Below are 17,548 nucleotides of genomic sequence, written 5' to 3' on the forward strand. Positions count from 1 at the left end.
TGTAACATTACAAAACTACAAAGTATTTACGGAACAGAAACAGTTCAACAGGTGGTGTTTATGCTCCACACATTCCTCCTCTCAATCCTCTTCATTTAGCCCTCTTAACAAATGCTTCCATGCTTTATTCTCTTATGTTGCTTATCCAGCTTCCTTTTGAATGCATCAGTAATATTCACCCCCACTACTTCCTGTAGTTGCGAGTTGCTCATTCTAGCCATTTTTTAGATAAAGAAATTCCTCTTGAATTCCTTATTAGATTTGTTAGTGATTGTCTTATATTTATGGTCCCTGGTTCAGGTCTTCCCACAAGCGTGGACATCTTTTCTGTGTCTATCCCATCAGATTCATTCGTAATTTTTTTGTAAGTATTTTCCATGCATAGACAATGGGCACAAATCAAGCTTATTGGGCCCTATTTTACCATTTTGATTCTAAGTGCTGGGTGGACTTGAAACTGGGAGTGTTTCAGATCCAACTTTTAGAGCTTTTCTCAGGCGCTCCCATACGCACTCTGCCTGCAAAAATATCCGCGATTCTGAATCGCGCTGCAGAAGCCTGTGGGCGGGGCTATACATGCCCGAAATCCTGCAGCTCTGATCGGCGCCTCCAACTGCGCATGCGCAGAAAAAAAAATGATAGACTACAACTCCTCTGCCACATCACTCCTGGGCCGGATAATGCTTCCCCCTGGCCCCACAAACATTACCCCACTCCCACAACATTACTGACCCCCTTATCCCCCACTCCCTCGCCACCCAGACCGAACACGGGCCCCTCCTCCCCGTCCCTCCCGCCACCGATCTCAGGCAGAGTGGCAGCGGAACCCCCTTGCCCCTCACTGATCATAGGCAGAGTGGCAGCGGACCCCCCTTTCCCCCTCACTGATCTCAGGCAGAGTGGCAGCGGACCCCCCTTTCCCCCTCACTGATCACAGGCAGAGTGACAGCGGACCCCCCCCCCTTCCCCCTCACTGATCACAGGCAGAGTGGCAGCGGAACCCCCTTTCCCCCTCACTGATCACAGGCAGAGTGGCAGCGGACTCTTCCTTCCCCCTCACTGATCACAGGCAGAGTGGCAGCAGAAACCCCCCCCACCCTCCACCCCCACTGATCTCAAGCAGAGAGCCATCGGACGCTCGGCACTTACCTCCTCACTTACAGGGGCGCCTGAATCGGACATTTGTAGAGCATCTCTGTTTCGTGCCGATTCTGGATGGATGAACGCGGTGGTAAAGGGGGAAGTGCCGGTAAAGCTGAGCGTGCAGCCCATTAAGTCAATTTAAATGCATGTGCCTTTCGGGTGCAGTCCCGATCGCGGCCATTTTTGGGCCTTGGTAAAGGGGGAAATCGGCGCGGAGGCGGGCGTGGATCACGCTACTCACCTCACGCCCGACTTTACCAAGTTTTTGCACCCGAAAACGGGGCGCAACGCGATGGTAAAATCAGGCCCTGTGTTTCCTTTTCACATTATCCTTCAAAGTCGTCAAATTCTAGTTATACTTTTCCCATCAGAGGGAAAAAAGTGCTGTAGAATAAGAATCAACTTAAGGTGCTTACTGAACATTTCTCCCCAGGACCTCTACCCCGATGTTTGACCTGCTGGAGAATAAATTCCAGAAGGAATGGGTAGACGAGCAGAAAGTAAGAGACCAGATCAAGAAGAAGAAAAAGACCCATCAGGTTTGTGTGCAGCCTAACAGTATAAATGCATTTTATACCAAGAGTTGGAATGAGACCCAATTTAAATTGACCTGGAAGAAATTGATTTTCTTTCAGAGAAAATTGCAATACAGAATAACTCCAATTGGGAGCGTACACTGGTAATGCGAAACTTTAAGTTTGCTTTTCTGTTACTTGAACACATTGTAAAGTATTACAATTTCCTAATACTCTTGTCTTTTATCAGTCTTATATTCTTATATCAAGCAGACGAATTAGAGCAGGGCTTGTCCAGCCTTTTTTCTGTGAGGGGGTCACATGTCAGTTAATTTCTCAATCCAGGGACCAATCAGCAAATTTCAGAAGGATAAGGGTTATCACAACATTAAACATGAATTTCCAAAAAAAAAAATCAATGTCAAAGCAGTAAATTGATCATTTCAGAAAGAGTAAAAATGAGCATTAAAAAGTTCCAAGCAGGCGAGTTAATCAATATACCTTTTTTTGCTTTTTCACTTGAGAAGCAGAAGCACAGAAACCGACAGGCCCTAAGTCCTGGTTACCAGGGTAGGGGTTGGAAACAAGGCCGATATTAGGAGTTGGTTTAACTGACACTGACCTTGCGTTCTCTGATGGCATACACTCCGAGCTAGCCTTGGCAGAATTTATAGGAAAGTGGGGTTGGAAACGGGTTGCCTTTCAGCCTGGGTTTTCCTCCTCTCCTGGCCTGCTTTGTGGACATGTTTTTGGGGAGGGAGGCAGAGGTCTGCATCTGGCTCACTCCCAGTCTCAGGGTTCTTGCACTCACACAGACACACTCAGTCACACAGGCTCACAGACTCACTCATGTAGATACACACACACACAACAGACACTCCCCTGCAAAGCCCCCAAAATTTCGACATTTTACCTGCCGAGGAGGAAATTGGGACAGCTGTGAAAGTGCTAAGAGATGCTTCCTCACTCCGCCCTGTCAAGTCTCCAGCTGCCCCAGGCAGGGGATCGAGTGGGGGCTGTTGCTGAGACTATTGTTCCTTGTGGCTTCCACAGCCCACCTCTCCATCTTCTCCGCTGTGCTCCTTTTGGGGGCAGGTGCCTGAGCGGGAGGGCAAAAAAGAGAGAATGCATTCTGCCACTCACCTTCATGGTGCTCCTCCAATCCAATTAAGTCTAAATCAGAGTCAAACAGTTGAGCCCTGGGAAAGTGCACATATTCCTTCCTTAAATATGGAAATTAAGATTTTAATTAATTTAACTATTATTCAATTAGGAACAATATGTTGAAGAACATGCAAAAGGTGAAGTTTTTCAATATTTAATGTGACTTTGCTGAGGTGGGCAAGGAGAGCGCTGAGAATATTGCTGAGTATGTTAATTGGGGTCTGACTTACAATGAGGGAGACTTCTTTGTTAATAAATCCAAATGCCATAAAAATGCATTAAAAGAAAAAGAAAATACATTGCAAGTCTCAGTGGGGTTAATTTTTCTAAAATCCTCAGAATAATGCAATAAGACAGCAGGAAAATATTGCTTTCTGCTACGCTTGAAAATCTGGTTGAAATTTGAAGAGATTTCCTGAGTAAGCGCAATTGCAGGAAATATTTTTGGATACGGTCTATAATTATAAGTGGAAATGTGTTTGGTTGGAGGGATCAGTTGATGATCTTAAAAGACTGAGGTGATCCAGACATATTGTGCTTATGAGTATCACCAAAATTACTTGATCTTTTAGACCACATATTTGGTCCTGTGCATGTCCGGAGGAATTATACAGAAAATTCCATCTCTGATATCTGGGATTAATTTGGATCCTCGCAGTGTCACACTCAAATATCTGTGTCATATTGTGTGGAAACTCTCAGAGAATAATCACAATAAAAAAAAAACAAAGGCAGTAAATTGACACCAGCCAGAAGTAACTTGCAACAATAGTGTGGCCCTTCTTTTCTCCAAGGAAAAAAATCAAAAGCAAAATGCGAGTGCAAAGCCTCAAACACTAGTCGTATTTATTTAACATAATTGGATCTTGTAATATGATGATGAATTCTACAACATGAGGCACAATTTTGGATTAGAAATTGGGCCACTTAGTGGCCCGTTTCCAACCAGAAGGTGGATTTACTGCTAAACTGGGTAAAAGGCATCCTTTGGCCATGCAGGCTTCATGACCTAAAAGCTGTGAGATTTGGGAGGAGAGTGGGACCATAAAAATAGCAAGATTTTCAGAGGACTGTGGGATCATAATGTGGTAAACCTTTGTAAGAGATGAAGACTATAAAAACTGTGAGATTTTGGAGGATAGCAGTGCCATAACATGGTGAGATTTGGGAGGACAGCAGGGCTAGCCTGTGAACAGCCTTTGGCTTCAAAATCCCAGTAGGAAACAAAAATCGAGGTGTGACTTCATAGGGAAGTTTATTGCCTGTTGGGTGTTGCTGCTCCAGGACTGAATCTAAACAACTGGCAAATTAAAAGAATTAAAAATATTAAGATGAACAATAAGTATCCAATGAATAGCTGATGAGAGTTATCTTTTTATTTTAAGTAAGGTTTATTACTACCAGTGAGGTGTGCTAAGTATTAATACGACCTATCAGTATCAATAGTGTTTAGTAATTGGTGGTAAGGTTTTTGTGGAGAAATGTGAAGTGGTTAATTTTGGTGGGAAGAACATGGAGCGACAGTAAAAAATAAAGGGTACAATTGCAAAGGGAGTCCAGGAGTAGAGCGATCTCGGTGTGTCAATCACTGAAAATGGCAGGAGGTTGAGAGAGTGATTTTAAAAAACACACACAGTATCCTAGGCTTTATTAACAGGGACATAGAGTTCAAGAGCAAGGAGAGTTTATTGAACATATATAAGACACTAGTTTGGCCTCAGTTGGGGTATTGTATTGAGTTCCTGTTGCTGTATGGAAAGATGAGTTCAGAAAAGATTCACGAGAATGGTTCCAGAGTGAGGAACTTCAGTTATGAAGATAGATTGGGGAAGTTAGGACTATTTTCCTTGGAGAAAAGAAGGCTGAGAGGAGATTTGGTAGAGCTATTCAAAATCATGAGGCGTCTAGACAAAGTGGGAGAGAAACTGCTTTCACTCCTGAAAGGATCGAGAACAAAAGAGCACAAATTAAAAGTAATTGGCAAAAGAAGCAAAAGCAACATGAGAAATAACTTTTTCACACAGTGAGTGGTTAAGGTCTGGATTGCACACCTGGTGGAGGCAGGTTCAATTGAAGCACTATGGGTGACACAGTGATTAGCACTGCTGCCTCACAGCACCAGGGACCTGAGTTCAATTCCGGCCTTGGCTGACTGTGTGGAATTTGCACATTCTCTCCATGTCTTCGTGGGTTTCCTCTGGGCGCTCCAATTTCCTCCCACAGTCCAAAGATGTGCAGGTTAGGTAGATTGGCCGTGCTAAATGCATGGGATTACAGGGATAGGGCAGAGGGGAGGACCTGGGTGGAATACACTTTCAGAGAGTTGGTGCAGAATGGCCGATTTCTGCACGGTAGGGATTCTATGAATCAAAAAGGAAATTGAACTGTTATCTGAAAATGAAGAATGTGCAGGGTTTTGAGGAGAGGGTGGGAGTATGGCACTAAGTGAATTGATCATTCAGAGAGCTGGTGCAGACCAAATGGGCCGAATAGTTTCCTTCTGCACTGTAAAAGTTCTGTGATATGGGATCTGAAGTCCATGCAACGACAATGATTTTCTTGAAGTCAGCCAATCCAATCAAGGGCCGCATTCAGAGAAACTAACTCTGAGGAACACCTGCAACAAAGAAGGCAAGGAATTTATAAAGTATTCTAAATATAGAAAATTCTCTCCTCTCCAACATAGGTAGGTTATTAGCCATAGTCCACGAGGGGCCATAGGCATCTTTCGCTAATAGACAGAGACAATTGGTTATTTGAGGGACATCATTCCATAGCAAGCATGGGGCAAGGCAAAGAGGTAGGTCCCAAGTCTACCTCAGCCAGAATGGGGATTGAACCCATACTGTTGGTGTCATTCCGAACCACATACTTAGTCATCTATTTAACTGTACCCTCTCCCTCCCATGTACTATTAAAACTAAACAGCTGTTTGGACTTTACAGTGTTAGCTTGTTACTGATTCACAGATGAGTGTGAAAAGAACGGTTGGGATGACACACGCTCAGATTTTTCTTTTTGTGCAAAATGGCTTTCTTCGTTGCCACCCCTGAAACATGGTTCAAATTGACATTGTGTTGGCTGGGAAACTGAGATCGATTTAAACTCGCATCCTACACCTAATGGGTCAGCGCATTAACAATTCACCAAGCTGCTGCAGTGACTACAAGTTTTCTAGTCTTTTACCAGTTTTAAAAATATTCTCACTGGAAGATTTCATTATTGCAATGTCTCAGGGTAATATCCATACACTCTGCTAGATTCTCATCACAACTGTACTGTATCAAACGCTTGAGAAATTCCACTGATTTAGTCTATGTGGAGCATATGTTTCTAAGAATTGTACAGTGATAGAGCATTTTTATCAAATATATATGTATCCTGTAGAAATATTGATTAAGAAGATACTTATACACTGAATGACATTGAATTGGTGTGATATTTGTTGCACACTAATCTGCATTGAACAAACATATCCACATTGACTAAAACAGTTGAGCTTGGTTTGATGGTGTTGATTCTAATTCTAGTAGTTTTCATGTACCCAGGTTTTGTGTTTGTAGGTCACGCTCGTAAAGAATTATCAAACCCGGGCAGCAATGTTGAACAAAGCTGTGCCAAAAGTTGACCCTGCACCGATAGTGCACCCAAAGCGCTACCAGAAGGTGAGATGGTTGCTTTTTGCATTTACCTTTTTTAAAGTTCTATGTCTGTTACTTCTTCCTTTGGTGATGCGGTGAGTTAGAGAATGAACTAACATGTGATCCTCATTTCCACTACAACTCACAGAGAGAGTTCATGTTAAAGGGATCTATATGATGTGTCCAGTAACAACCCAGTATGGGTACATGAATTCACAGCATGAAGCTGCTCATAATCCAGCACCTATTCATTGATGTTTATGATGTGAAGATAATGTAAAGTGATTTATTGAACTATTTTTAAATAATTATTTGCTCATGAGTAAACCAGGAACTCAAGCATGTTTTTAATGGCCCAGATTTTTGCTATGAGGTAGAGTGTCTCAATTGTGGCAAAAAATAGCAGAAATAGCTGACAATCTTAAGACCCGTTCCTGAACATGGCACTTCCTGTTCTAGCAGATGCAGGACTGGAGTCCAGCTGAGTTTCACACATGCGCATTTTATGGAGGTAGCTAGCCATTTAAATAATTAGCTGCCTCCACTGAAGTGGGATTTTGGTAGGTCAGGAGGTTAAAACCCAGTGTGTACAGATTAGACCAGGTAAGAGCTAGTCTGAACCTGGTGATTCGTTTGGCTAGCCAGGGTACCTCTTTGGAGAGGTAAGTTACCCCTTTGGATATGTTCCTGGGACATCTTCGGAAGAGGTAAGGCACCCTTTGGAACAGGTAGGGCATTCTTTGGAATTGATAAAATAAACATGATTGTGTTTAAAAAGTGCATAAACTCAATGGAACGGTTAATGCTGTTAAAGAACCATCAAACCTCATTGGAACTGTCAAAAATTCATTGGAACTGTCAAAGTTGTCAATGGACTTAACTCTGGATTTTAAATTGAAAAGAAACAATCAGGAGTTCAAAAAAAGTCAATGCTTAATATTTCATTCTGTCTGTTGACATGAGCCTGATGGTTATCATTATAGGATTTGTACTGCAAAGACTGATTTTCCAAAGTTAGATTATCATAGTAGGGCGTTTGTTAGGTAAGCAGCTTGATTGACAGCTTCAAGTGGTTAAATGATTGTTTGTTTGTTTTGTAAGAGATCAGTTGAAAGAATTTCTATGTATTGGGGCGGCACGGTAGCATAGTGGTTAGCACTGCTGCTTCACAGCTCCAGGGTCCTGGGTTCGATTCCCGGCTTGGGTCACTGTCTGTGTGGAGTTTGCACATTCTCCTTGTGTCTGCGTGGGTTTCCTCCGGGTGCTCCGGTTTCCTCCCACAGTCCAAAGATGTGCGGGTTAGGTTGATTGGCCAGGTTAAAAATTGCCCCTTAGAGTCCTGGGATGCGTAGGTTAGCAGGATTAGCGGGTAAATATGTGGGGGTAGGGCCTGGGTGGGATTGTGGTCGGTGCAGACTTGATGGGCCGAATGGCCTCCTTCTGCACTGTAGGGTTTCTATGTTTCTATGTATTGAATGGTTTTTAATCAATGAGTTTTTTTGCTCAAAAATGTCATCAATAGAACATAACTTTATTTTGTGTCAGCATGTCTCCTGCTCATGGTGCCGTGAAATGGGGGGAATATGGGCAAAAGTGGTAGGTGGGGGCATGGATTGGCATGAGTTGGCACTGTTGGCATGGGGGCTATAAAGGGCCATGGGGATTTGGGGAGCATAAATGGGTATGAATGACCATGGGGGCGGTTGGGGAGGCATGAGGTGATATAAGTTGGCATGGTTGGGGCATGGGGAGTGTGTGGGGAGTGAGAAGGGTGAGGGCTGTTCTTTGTTTTAGTAATTTTTTTATTGAATTGAACAAAATGCCAGAGCAGAAAGGCAGGCCTTCCATCTCGCCTGTCTGTGCACCAGCCCGTCTCCTCACTCATTCCAAGGATAGCAGGGCCGGCTTTTAATCCAGACCATTCTTTTGGAATGAAAATTGGAACTACAAGCCCCTATTATTAAAGGTCATGGCCGGGATTTTCTGCCACCCAGTCGTGTTGCGCAGGTACATTGAAGGGAGCAGGAAATATCATGAGAACTGCAAAGTCATGTTTTACATCGGCGTAAATGCGTGATGCAATTGTCCCCCCCACCTCCCGTCAGTGATGGGACACGTTTCCTGATGTTGAACATCAGGAACATCATTTCAATATATTAACATATAATCATCAGGCCGCTACACCTGAATTATCCACTCCCATCAGAAAGTCCATCTACATTGGCATGAGAGCTGAACGGCTTGAATCAATACTGGTCTCCCACGGCATGCAGCTGACAGGCAGACCTCCCTGGGGAGCTCAGATGAGTGCAGCACTCAGGAAGGAGCTGTTCATGACTGTTGCATCTTGTAAAATCCCTGGCACTGCCTGGCATGGGCCACACCTTCAGATATTTTCTCTTCCAAGCACTGCACAATATGGTAAGAAAGACTGGCTGCCAATGAGCTGGATGCCACTCTTCTCATCTGAGCCAGATTAGAAAACAAAAGGGAAAATTCCTCCCATATGTTTTTAAACATAAATGTGGCCAATTATGAGTTGGCATGTAGAAATAGATGCAATTCACAATTGCCCTAATGTAAGTTTATAAACTTAAATGTTGGGTTGGCAGGATGTGACGAGTGGTGTGCCACAGGGATCAGTGCTGGGGCCTCAATTTTTTACAATTCATGAAGGGACTAAAGGTATGTTTGTTAAATTTGCTGATGACACAAAGATACTTACGAAAGTAAATTGAGAAGAGGATGTAAGGAGGCTACAAAAGGACATAGATAGGTTAGGTGAGTGAGCAAAACTCTGGCAAATGGAGTATAATGTGGGTACATGTGACATTGTCCATTTTGGCAGGAGGAATAAAAAATAAACCTGTCATCTAAGTGGTGAGAGATTGCAGAGCTTTGAGGTAGAGATAGATTCAGGTGTCCTAGTGCATGAATACATAGGTACAGCAAGTAATTAGGAAAGCTAATAGAATATTATCATTTATTATGAGGGGAATTGAATACAAAAACAGGGAGGTTATGCATCAGTTGTCCAGGGCATAAATGAGACCACATTTGGAGTACTGTGTATAGTATTGGTCTCCATATTTACGGAAGGATGTAAATGTGTTGGAAGCAGTTCAGAGAAGGTTTACCAGACTAATATCTGGAACAGTTGGATTGTCTTCAGAGGAAAAATTAGACAGGCTAGGCTTATATCTGCTGGAGTTAAGTGTAAGAGCCGATTTGATTGAAACATACATAATCCTGAGAGGTCTTGATAGGGTGGATGTGGAGAGGATTTTTCCTCTTGTGTGCAAATCTAGAACTAGGGGTCACTCACTTAAAACATAAATTAGGCAAAAAATTTCACTCAGAGTCGTGAGTCTTTGGAACTCTGTTCCTGAAAAGGTGGTGGAAGCAGAGTTTTTGAATATTTTTAAGGCAGAAGTGAATAGATTGTTGGTAAGCAAATGGGTAATAAATTATTGGGAATAAACTGGATGCAGATTTGAGGCTACTATGAGATCAGCCATCATCTTAGCGAATGATGGAACAGACTTGAGGAGCTTAATGGCCTACTCCTGATACTTGTTCGGTATGTCCACTATCTCTCTAATCCAAACCCCTGGCCTCCTAACCTCCCCATTCCCATGGTCTCAAATCCTGACCCCAGGTTTCATTACCTGGGGACTGTTTCAATGCTAGTCACAAAGCAATTTAGGTTCCACTTTGCCAGTTGGGTGTTTGTGCCACGTTGACTCTGTTGAAATGAAGCCTGAGGCCCCATGAGGGGATGCCGTGAGCCTCACCATTCAGGTGCTAGGTGGATGCCTGAATTTCCACCCCATATTCTCTGGCCAATTTGTACTTATTGCAGATATTGTTGTTGGTATATCACTGTACCAAGAAATTTTCACTCATCATCAAGTCTCCAGTGACCAGAACTGGACACCAATACTCAGTATGTTCTAGGTTTGACTGATTCAGCACATGCTGACTGTTTCCAGGGTTGATGCAAATATCAGTGCTCCTCAATAACATAAAAATACATTAATACCAGTAAAAGTTAGAAATTTTCACTTAATAGTTTACATTTTATAAAAGGCTGAGTAAATTAAAATAATTTCACTCTAGATTCTTTTCCCTCCCTCAATTGCTACTTAAAGAATCATAAGCATTTTATAGCACAGGTTCAGCCTATCACCGCAATACCATCTCATATCCACTTATCTGGAGGTTCCATTCCTCTGTTTTTCCATAAGCTTCTAATGTTTATTTTTCAATTATTTGTCTTTCCATTAAGATGCTCTTTGTGTCCCACTCTTATTATCCCCTTGGTATAGTTCAAACCTTCACACTTTAAATTCTTATGTTCATGCAATGACTATAAAATTACTGCAAAACAAGAGATCCCTCTGGATATCTGCAGTCCATCCTAACTGGATTATATAAGGTATTATTACACCTCCCATTCCACAGCCAAAACTTCCTACCACCCCAGGATAATCCTAGAGGGCAAGGACAATTCACAAACTCTTTCCTCTATGACATATCACCTCCTCAAAATCTCTTCCTCACCCTTCCACCATCACTTCTAGCTCCAAGACTGAGGATGTCATGATTTTTTTCATCTCCAAGATTGACAGCATCTATGCAGATCCCTCCTGCACTCCCTTGTAATTGACCTAAACCTCTCATTTACTTTAGCTCTGACCCTCAGATGCCTTCCCCTCTTTACAAGCCCCTTCATTCCATAAGACTCACCACTTGTTCCCTCACCATCAAACCAAGCCTGAGCCCCTACCCTTGCTGGCATGGTAAATGGCTTCCTTGGCTCAAGGACTGTCTATCCTCTTTAATGTTAGACCAGTGCCAGTATTTTGTTCTCTCCAAGTTACTTGAACATGTCATAGTTTCCCAATTCCATGGCCACTTCTCAGACGATGTATTTTGCCTTGCTTACAGCACTGAAATCGCCCTGGTCAAAGTCGGCAATACTCACTACTGAGACTGCAGCCCATTATCTCACCTTGTACTCCCAACCTCACAGCTGTATTTGATAGATGTTTCATCGAGGAAAGATCCAGGGCTTTGTTTGCCTATACGTGCACAAAAATGAAATTATGCTTTGTTAAATTACATTACATTGAATTGAGTCTTACTCCGCGTTAAATCACTAGGAATGTTTGGAATGGGCACAACATAAATGGAGGAATAGATGATGGTTTAAAAACAAAATAATCAAAATTAAATAGATCAAAGTATTTAACGTTAGCAACTCTGACTAGGAGATTCCAGAATGGTTTTCCATCATTATGCAAATTCTGTAAAATACTTTTGCTAGAACACACATTTCTGTGTTGGTGTTAGAAGGGACATCAACTACATGTTTGGACATGAATCATCAAATTGCATCAAGAAATTAAAAGTGTTTGATCTGTGGAGTTCAAGGGAACAAGAAAATTATGTTCCCTTAAAGTAGAAAAACATAACTAATTATGTCAGGTCACCCAAGGTAATATAAAGAAGTTTCATTATGGTACCTGGTGTTCTTTACACAGCTGATGAAAAATGATTTCACAAATCTCTGGAGGACACCAATATTTCACTACATCAAATATTCAGCATACTTATAAAATTAACAAATTCTGTTCAACATTTCCAAATGTTTTACAACACACAGTAGAAGAAAATGACGATACCTGGTAAAATAAGTAGGTCCCACAAAAAACATGAACATATTTGGTCTTTAAAGAACTTTCCAAATGAAACTTATTCTGCTTATATATTATTTTCACACAACTCAGTCCACACTATCAATTGTGATGTGTTTTGACATTGTGTAACAGCAATCAGAACAGACATCTTTTGTTTTAAAGATATATGTCATATCATTTAAATTCCCTATACCATCGCTGTGGGTTTGACTGTGGGCAAAAGCAGCAATTTCCATTTGGAAGAACAAAAGTACTGCTGACATCTTTTGGGCCATTTGGGAATGTTTGCATGACAACTTCAGTTACTGTTTTATTTTTCAACGTTTGAATGAGATGGAAACCCAAGCAGTGAGTAGTATGGTTTTTTTTAGTACTGTCTGTTGAAAATGTTCCAGATAGTCACTCAAAAAAATTGTATTTTAAGGGCTTCTTTGCAAAGCCCTGCCAGTCCTTTACCCAACCTGATATCACAACCAAAGGGATCTCTTTCTGTGCATATTAAGTACTTGCCACTGGATGGCTCCCAATTTTTTTATGTTTTAATCAAGGTTAGGTGGTGGGAAATGTAAAAAAAAAAGCCCTCAGTTGGTCTGAGAATAGACTGGCATCAGCACAAGCAAAGGGATCCCCTTGGCAGGCATCATTGGAATGCAGCTTGTCCACTGATTTGAACAAATAGAGGACAAACAGCTTCACGGAGAAGTTCTTAGTTTAAATTTTAAAATAAATATTAATGTTTTCTATTTTAAAAAATCAAAATGGGATGCATCTTGGATTCATAGAAACCATAGGAGTTTCTGTCAGCTTTAATTCTAGCTGAATGAAATGTAGAGAACATATTTCTCTAGGTTATTCATTTGTTTTATCCTGGGGGGTGGGGTTGGTGTGGGGAGTATTGCATTTATTTATGTAGAGTGTGCTAGATACATAGTGGTGTCATTATGCATGGGATAATCTGCCTTGTATTACAAGGCATTAATTCATACAGGAGTTGAGAAAATCCAAGTCTGTTAATACTGTATAACGTCTAAGAGTATAAGGATTCTTTGCCTTATCATGTGTTTATTTTCCATTTTTTGCTGATGGGATGTCATTGAAGACAGAAACAAAGGCTTTCATCTTGGTACATGTCATCAGACCAGAAGTGTTATATATTATAGGGTTGTGTCTCATAATTTTACTGCATCAGACAGTAAAGTAATTCTGATATCCTTTCTGGTCTAATGATGTGAGGTGAGAGGTGAATCTCTGCTGTTGTCTGTCATATAAACATATAAATCTCACGCCTATCAGGTAATTCATAAATTGCAAAGGCAGCACTTGAATGCTTTATAACAGTGATTTAAAACTCAGTGTTAGATTAGCACAGTAAATTATTTCTTAACACGCATCATTTTTTATACGTGTTTTTTTATTTTCCGTGTACTCTTAGGACATTCTACATTTATGTTAAAAAATAATATTCACATCAGAGGATTAATGATTCCAATGCATTGCAACATCACATACCTCAAAAGTGAAGCAAGCAATCTCCAAGAATGTTGTACCCAGTGGGACAGACTGAGGTTACAAATTAGGTCTCCAACCATATTAAGATTTCCCAAGGTCTTAGTGCCTGCTGCTTAAAAAACATTGGGATTATTAATTCAAGTGACATTTACCTTCAACAACGGTATTTAATAGTGCGAGTTGATGGGGGTGGGGAGAAAGAACGGGACAAACAAGGCCAAAATAATTCACCTAATCATCCCAGTAGGACTACTCCTAGTTATAATTTTGAATATCAAAATAATTCCACACTGTATATGATTTACATTAATACAAAATTCATTAGAGTATTTTTTTTCTAAGCCAAAAACTTAAATTCATTTAGGTACATTGTTTCATAATGCAAAGCAAAAGCAGTTTGGAACCCAATGCACCATGTGTGAAATATTATAGACTGATTTTGTTAAAATCTACAGCGTACATTCATTGCACAAATTTAAAGGGACAGAATGGGAAGAAAATAGACAGGGGAAACTCAAAAATAAAAACAAGAATCTTCAAAATTGTTGTCATTGGAATATGCTTTGAAGGAAACAAGCTGTGTCCAAGCCCCATTCAAAATATCTCAGCACGTTACATTTTTCAATTCCTAGGACACCTAGTATGTACGTGCCCCATTAGCATATGTCAGTAATCATTTTACAAGTTGCCTGTCAGCCCAAGGCTGTTCTACCAGGTAAAGTCAAGGAAAGAACACGACCCTTCAATGTTCAGCAGATTGTGTGAATCACTGGAGATCTAAGGGGGCAGCTTACACAGTACTCAATCCCTCACCCTCTCTATCTATTTTACTGCCTTTCTGAGAATTTCAAAACTTCTGGGATACAATCATCTACATTTCTTAATGATGGTTCTTAGGTTTATCCTACATAAAAGCAGATGGTAACAATGCCAGTGATAAAGAATGAGTTTGGCCTCTTTAAAGATCAGGCCTGAATGCACACAGTATCATAGTGCCACTGCTAAACTGTGGATTCCTAAATTAATAAATATGCGACAGAAACACACAGCTACGTCACCAACGTGGCTGCAATGAAATTCAGTACCTTACTGGATTAATGGGGGGAAAAAAAGTACTGAACAGCTTGGCTGGTGAAGCACTTTGAAACACCAGTGTACTGCACTAGGATGGTGTCACATGAGTCAGTCATTCCTCGACGAAGCTAACATTTCAGTTTCAGCTGCACCACTATAGTGGGCCTAATGGAGGTCAACTGGGAAAGGAAAGAAAAATCAGAAGCCAAATACTTGGCTAGTCATCATTGTGGAGCATTAGTCCGGGTCATTCGATCACCCTATTTACTGAAGTTATTGTGTCCTGCACAAAAATGGAGTAAGGAACAAAGTAATGCAGAAAAGCTTAAGCCACAGAGTAATTCAGAAAAAGGAAAATAATGTATATTTACAAATTAAACAACCAAAATCAAAATAGATTTTCAAAATTCTGCCTCGCCAACATGAAATTACTACAGTTTCGTGAATTATTCAAAACTAAAAAATGAACTCCGAATGTTACATGAATCCATCAAATGTCACTTTGAACTGCAATTTTTGGAATTTTCTCAAAGAGGAACTCCAGTTGGTCGACTCCAGGAAATTGTTAAAGTTTGTCTATAGTCCTCTATCACCCTGATTGTAAAACAAAAAAAAAATCATCGTTAAAAAATGGATCATTTTCTAAGCAGTGCATCCCTCCATGTGAGAAGCATTTATTATGTGAGTAGTGAGCCTGTGATTTAATTAATGGTGACACAGTCAAACAACATTTTCAGTCCCTTCCTCCAGACAATGACATTTCACAAGATTAGTCATCTTTCTGTTCCATGATTACACACACAATTCAACAACTATTACCAGTCACATTTATCTATTAAATATGGAATTATTTATTCGTGACATATCCTGCTTCCAATTCAGTTTTATTTTTCCAGAATTACTTTAGTGTTCAGTAACTAGAAATCAGATTTAATATTTTACTGAAATAACCAGACTTGTTAAGACAAGACAAGCACCATTTTCATTAGAATAGAGCTAGGATAAATGGTGCCATTAGTTAAAAATCAAGATTTACATCTCAAATCAAGTCATTGAAAACTGCCATTAAATTTTGTTACAATTTTCTGCTGACTTAATTAATTGCACAACAGCTGTAGAGACAACATAAAATGTAATTGTCAAGATTAAACTTGTATTATTCAAGAATGGAGCAATTTGAATTGTCTGTGATCACGATGTGACTGCCTCGCAAACATCATTCGATTTGATAAGTCTTTGATCCAGAATACAATAAGCCTTACTAATGTGTTGCGTCAGAGCAATAGGACCATTGCTTATTTCCTGATTGCCACATATGAACAACAGCAACAGATAAGATTAAGGGGTATGGAATTAATGAATTATAAATTGGTTAAGGGCAGTTTCTCAGAGTAGCTAGAACTGGGTAACAGTGTCCATTCTGTGATCATTTCATCTCACAATACAGATCAATGATTTGGATATGGAGCTAGAGGGAGTGGTGCCAACATTGCAAACAAAATTAAATAGGAGGGGCGATTAGAAAACGTTCATTATTTTGGGCTTCACAATATGGTAAACATGTTGGGGCAATAGAGACATTACAGCTCGGATTAACTAGGATGCTGCCTGGTATGAAGACAATTTTTTTTTAAATGGAGCTGTTTTCATTAGAACAGAGGAGATTAGGGATGATTTAATAGAGGTGTTTAATATTTTGAGGTAATGGAACAGTTTAGGTAGAAATGGACTGTTTACAGTGAATGAAGGACTGAGAACAAGAAACCATAGATATAAGATTTAATGTAAAAATTTCAGGAACGGGTGAAAGTCTTTCACATGTAAGATTGTTGAATGCACCAGAGTTAGTGATTGAAGCAGAGACCGTGGGATGGATTTTCAGTCGAAGGTTCAGAATCACGTGTCCCAACCTGCAAGGTGTATTTCAGACATGCCTGTCCAGATTTTTAAAGGACCAGGCCAATGAAGGACAGTGAACTAGCTCCCTAGGCCAGCCTTGAAGTCAGTAGCTCCACTGGCCAAGGTGGGAGCTGCCAATTCCTGATGGAGAGAAAGAGGAACATCTCTTTCTTAGAATTTTCCTTTTCTGATTTTAAAGTCTGGTTTTGTTCTTCCACACTGCGCATCGCATCTTTCATGTTCTTCAGATTGGATCGAAGTTCAAGAATTTCATTGCTCTTTTCTCAATGCTTAAAAAGATACTTCTCATAGTTGAAGTTCAAATCCTAATTTTTCATTAGCAACCTCATCTTGCGGATGTGAAAGTTGGTTCGCTACACTAGAGGGCTTTTCCTTAGCAGAGCCTAATTCTTGTGTACTATCCTTCAATCTCACATCCTTTAATTTTACTTCTGCTATTTGTTTCTGACACTTTTTATGCTCCTTTGGGAGAACTTCTACTTTCTCTTGCAACCATTCAACTTTTTCTAGACATTCTAGTTTTTGATTTTCATTTCAGCCATGTCATTTATCAACAACCCAATGGTTCTCAATGCATTGGAGGTATCCAGTGCTTTACCTTCTAGTTCCTTGAGCTTCTGCATCGGATTTACATTTTCCTATCTTAGTTCTGTCGTATCTTTCTCTGTCTGCAGCAGAGCTTTGTCCTTGACTTTCATTTTAGTTTATTGGAGACAAACCTGACCAACAGTAAAATTTTTAACTTGTTTCAGTTCTGTAATCGTGCTATTTATGGTTTCATTATCTGCTCGCAGCTTGGAAAGTCTTATGGCTTTTCCTTTCAATATCTCTTTTCCATTGTCCCATCCAGAAGACAGGAAGGAAAATTCCTGGTTACTTT

At 40.5% G+C, this 17,548-nt stretch overlaps 1 protein-coding gene across 1 annotated transcript in view; it reads left to right on the plus strand.

Moving 5' to 3' along the window:
* Positions 1–17,548, plus strand: part of cfap77 (cilia and flagella associated protein 77) — a 170,662-nt gene that overhangs the window by 128,177 nt on the left and 24,937 nt on the right. The window contains exons 4-5 of the mRNA XM_078227582.1: positions 1,577–1,682; positions 6,386–6,487. Of these exons, the coding sequence (XP_078083708.1) occupies positions 1,577–1,682; positions 6,386–6,487 (208 nt within the window). The remainder of the gene's footprint in view (positions 1–1,576; positions 1,683–6,385; positions 6,488–17,548) is intronic.

Source organism: Mustelus asterias, chromosome 13, assembly GCF_964213995.1.
Source record: "Mustelus asterias chromosome 13, sMusAst1.hap1.1, whole genome shotgun sequence".
Classification (NCBI taxonomy): Eukaryota; Metazoa; Chordata; class Chondrichthyes; order Carcharhiniformes; family Triakidae; genus Mustelus; species Mustelus asterias.